Source organism: Trypanosoma grayi (genome assembly GCF_000691245.1).
Source record: "Trypanosoma grayi strain ANR4 Tgr_1859_V1, whole genome shotgun sequence".
NCBI lineage: Eukaryota > Euglenozoa > Kinetoplastea > Trypanosomatida > Trypanosomatidae > Trypanosoma > Trypanosoma grayi.
In genome coordinates, this window is record NW_008827477.1 from 1 (window position 1) to 1,851 (window position 1,851).

The following is a 1,851-nucleotide window of genomic DNA, read 5'->3' on the forward strand; positions in this document are numbered from 1 at the left end:
TCAGGGGCATCAACGAAAACCTCAAAGCCCATGCGCGGCAGGTCTGCCTGGCGGCTCACGTCCTCACCGGCGTGCACATTTGTCACGTCTCGGTAGAAGACTACGTGCAGCGACGAGCCCCCCTTCCCGCTGAGCAGCACGCCATAGTTACGAATCAGCGAAGACACCTCATCGACTACAGGGCTCGGCATACCGTTCGGCAGTGTGCCCTTCAACATGAGCATGAAGGACTCACGCCAGGAGCCTCGCCGCAGTTCCTGCACATTGACGTACTTACTCTCCTTCTCCTTCTCCTTCTTCATGGGGCACCAGGACGCGTGCACTTCCTCCAACGTCGCCTCCGTGACGAAGCGGTAGAGATCTACGCTGGGCATGCCGTCCTGCGTCAAGTAACTGTGCGCCTCTGCCCGCTTGAAGCCGACGTGCAGGAAGTACGGGTGCTTGGCACCTGCGCCGCCCAGGTCCACATAACTTGCATACAGCTCGACCTCCACGGCGCCGATAAAGTTATAAAAGCGCTGCATCAAGGTCTTCGTCTCCTTCAGGCACTTCTGCTGTTCCACCGCCTTTGCCTGTTCCGCCTCTGCCTGTGTCTCCTCGTCGCTGCTACGCCGCTGCTGCATTTCCTCTTCCTCGCCTATGTTATCACCATTGTTGTTGGTAAATATGCGACTGAAAATGTTCCGGACTGCCCAACTCTGCAGAGATTTTGAGCGGGGCCGTGTGTCTACTGGCTCTGCTGGGGCGAGGTTCTTGTAGTTCCACGTGGCGTTGTAGAGGGTGAGGCCCATCCCGTTCAGGTGCACACGAACTTTGCCGCGCTTCTGTGGAATCTGCACCGCGTCCACATCAAACAGTTTTGTGAAGCCGAGAGGTACACCCTCAGTGGCATCATTGTTGGTGGCCTGTTCGGGCGAGGCATGGCTGCCGCCCTCCACCGGCGAGAAGAGCAACTCCTGGTTGGCGGATGATCCAAACAACACACTCGGCTCCCTCCGACGCGTTTCTGGAGCATCGCTGCTGCTGGAGTTGTTCACTGCATCACGATCGTTGTTGCTGGCGGCGGCGGCGGCGGTGGTGATGGGGGTGTTGCTGTTGGCGTTGCTCATATGACGCCGGGTGAGATTGCTGTCAAAGTCCACGCGCTCCGCGTCCAGGATGTCGGGGGTGTCATCGTCGGTGGTCAAAATGTCGAAGAGCGGCGCCTCGTTCGTCGCGCCGTCCGTGTCGTCAGGGCTCTCGAGCCGCACCCGCAGCTTCCGCTCGTTGCGCAGCACTTCGACGATGACGCCACGCACCCACAGCAGCTTCACCTGCACGCGGCACCGCTTCCCGTTGAGGTCGTCGGTGAACATGAAGTCCCGCACCTTCGTCCACTCCGGGTCCTTCCACCAGCTGTCCCAGAAGACAAACGACACATAGCCGTCAATGACGCGCAGCGAGACGTTCTCGTCCTGGTAAAACAAGTTCTGTATGAAGATACGGCAGTTCAGCGGGGAGATGAAGAGGCCGCCCAGGTGCACACGCGTCGACGGCGGCAGAACGAAGTAGCGCAGGAGCACCTGCACCGCGACGCCCAACAGCTTGTGGATGTACAGCATCAGTATGAGCCCGCATAAGAAGAGGAACAGAACCGAAAAGAGAAACTTCACAAATGTTTCCGTCTCGAAGCTCATCGTGGGAAGCTATACGATCGTTTGGTTTGTGAATGCTCGGCCGGTGGTGCTTAACGCGCTCCTAATTTGCGTGCCCGTGTGCGCGTGAAATTGCGTTGTGATGAAACGTCAAATCAATAAAATACTACAGCACGTGCCACAGGAAAGGACAAAAAAAAAACCTGTCAGTGGCGGG

The 1,851-nt window shown here is 57.9% G+C and overlaps 1 protein-coding gene across 1 annotated transcript; it reads left to right on the forward strand.

Annotated features, from left to right (window-relative positions):
- Positions 1-1,109: 1,109 nt before the first annotated feature.
- Positions 1,110-1,619, forward strand: DQ04_18591000 (hypothetical protein; the record flags this gene model as incomplete). Its single annotated transcript, XM_009317725.1, has 1 exon — positions 1,110-1,619. One exon carries the CDS (start codon positions 1,110-1,112, stop codon positions 1,617-1,619), a length of 510 nt encoding a protein of 169 aa, XP_009316000.1.
- Positions 1,620-1,851: the final 232 nt, after the last annotated feature.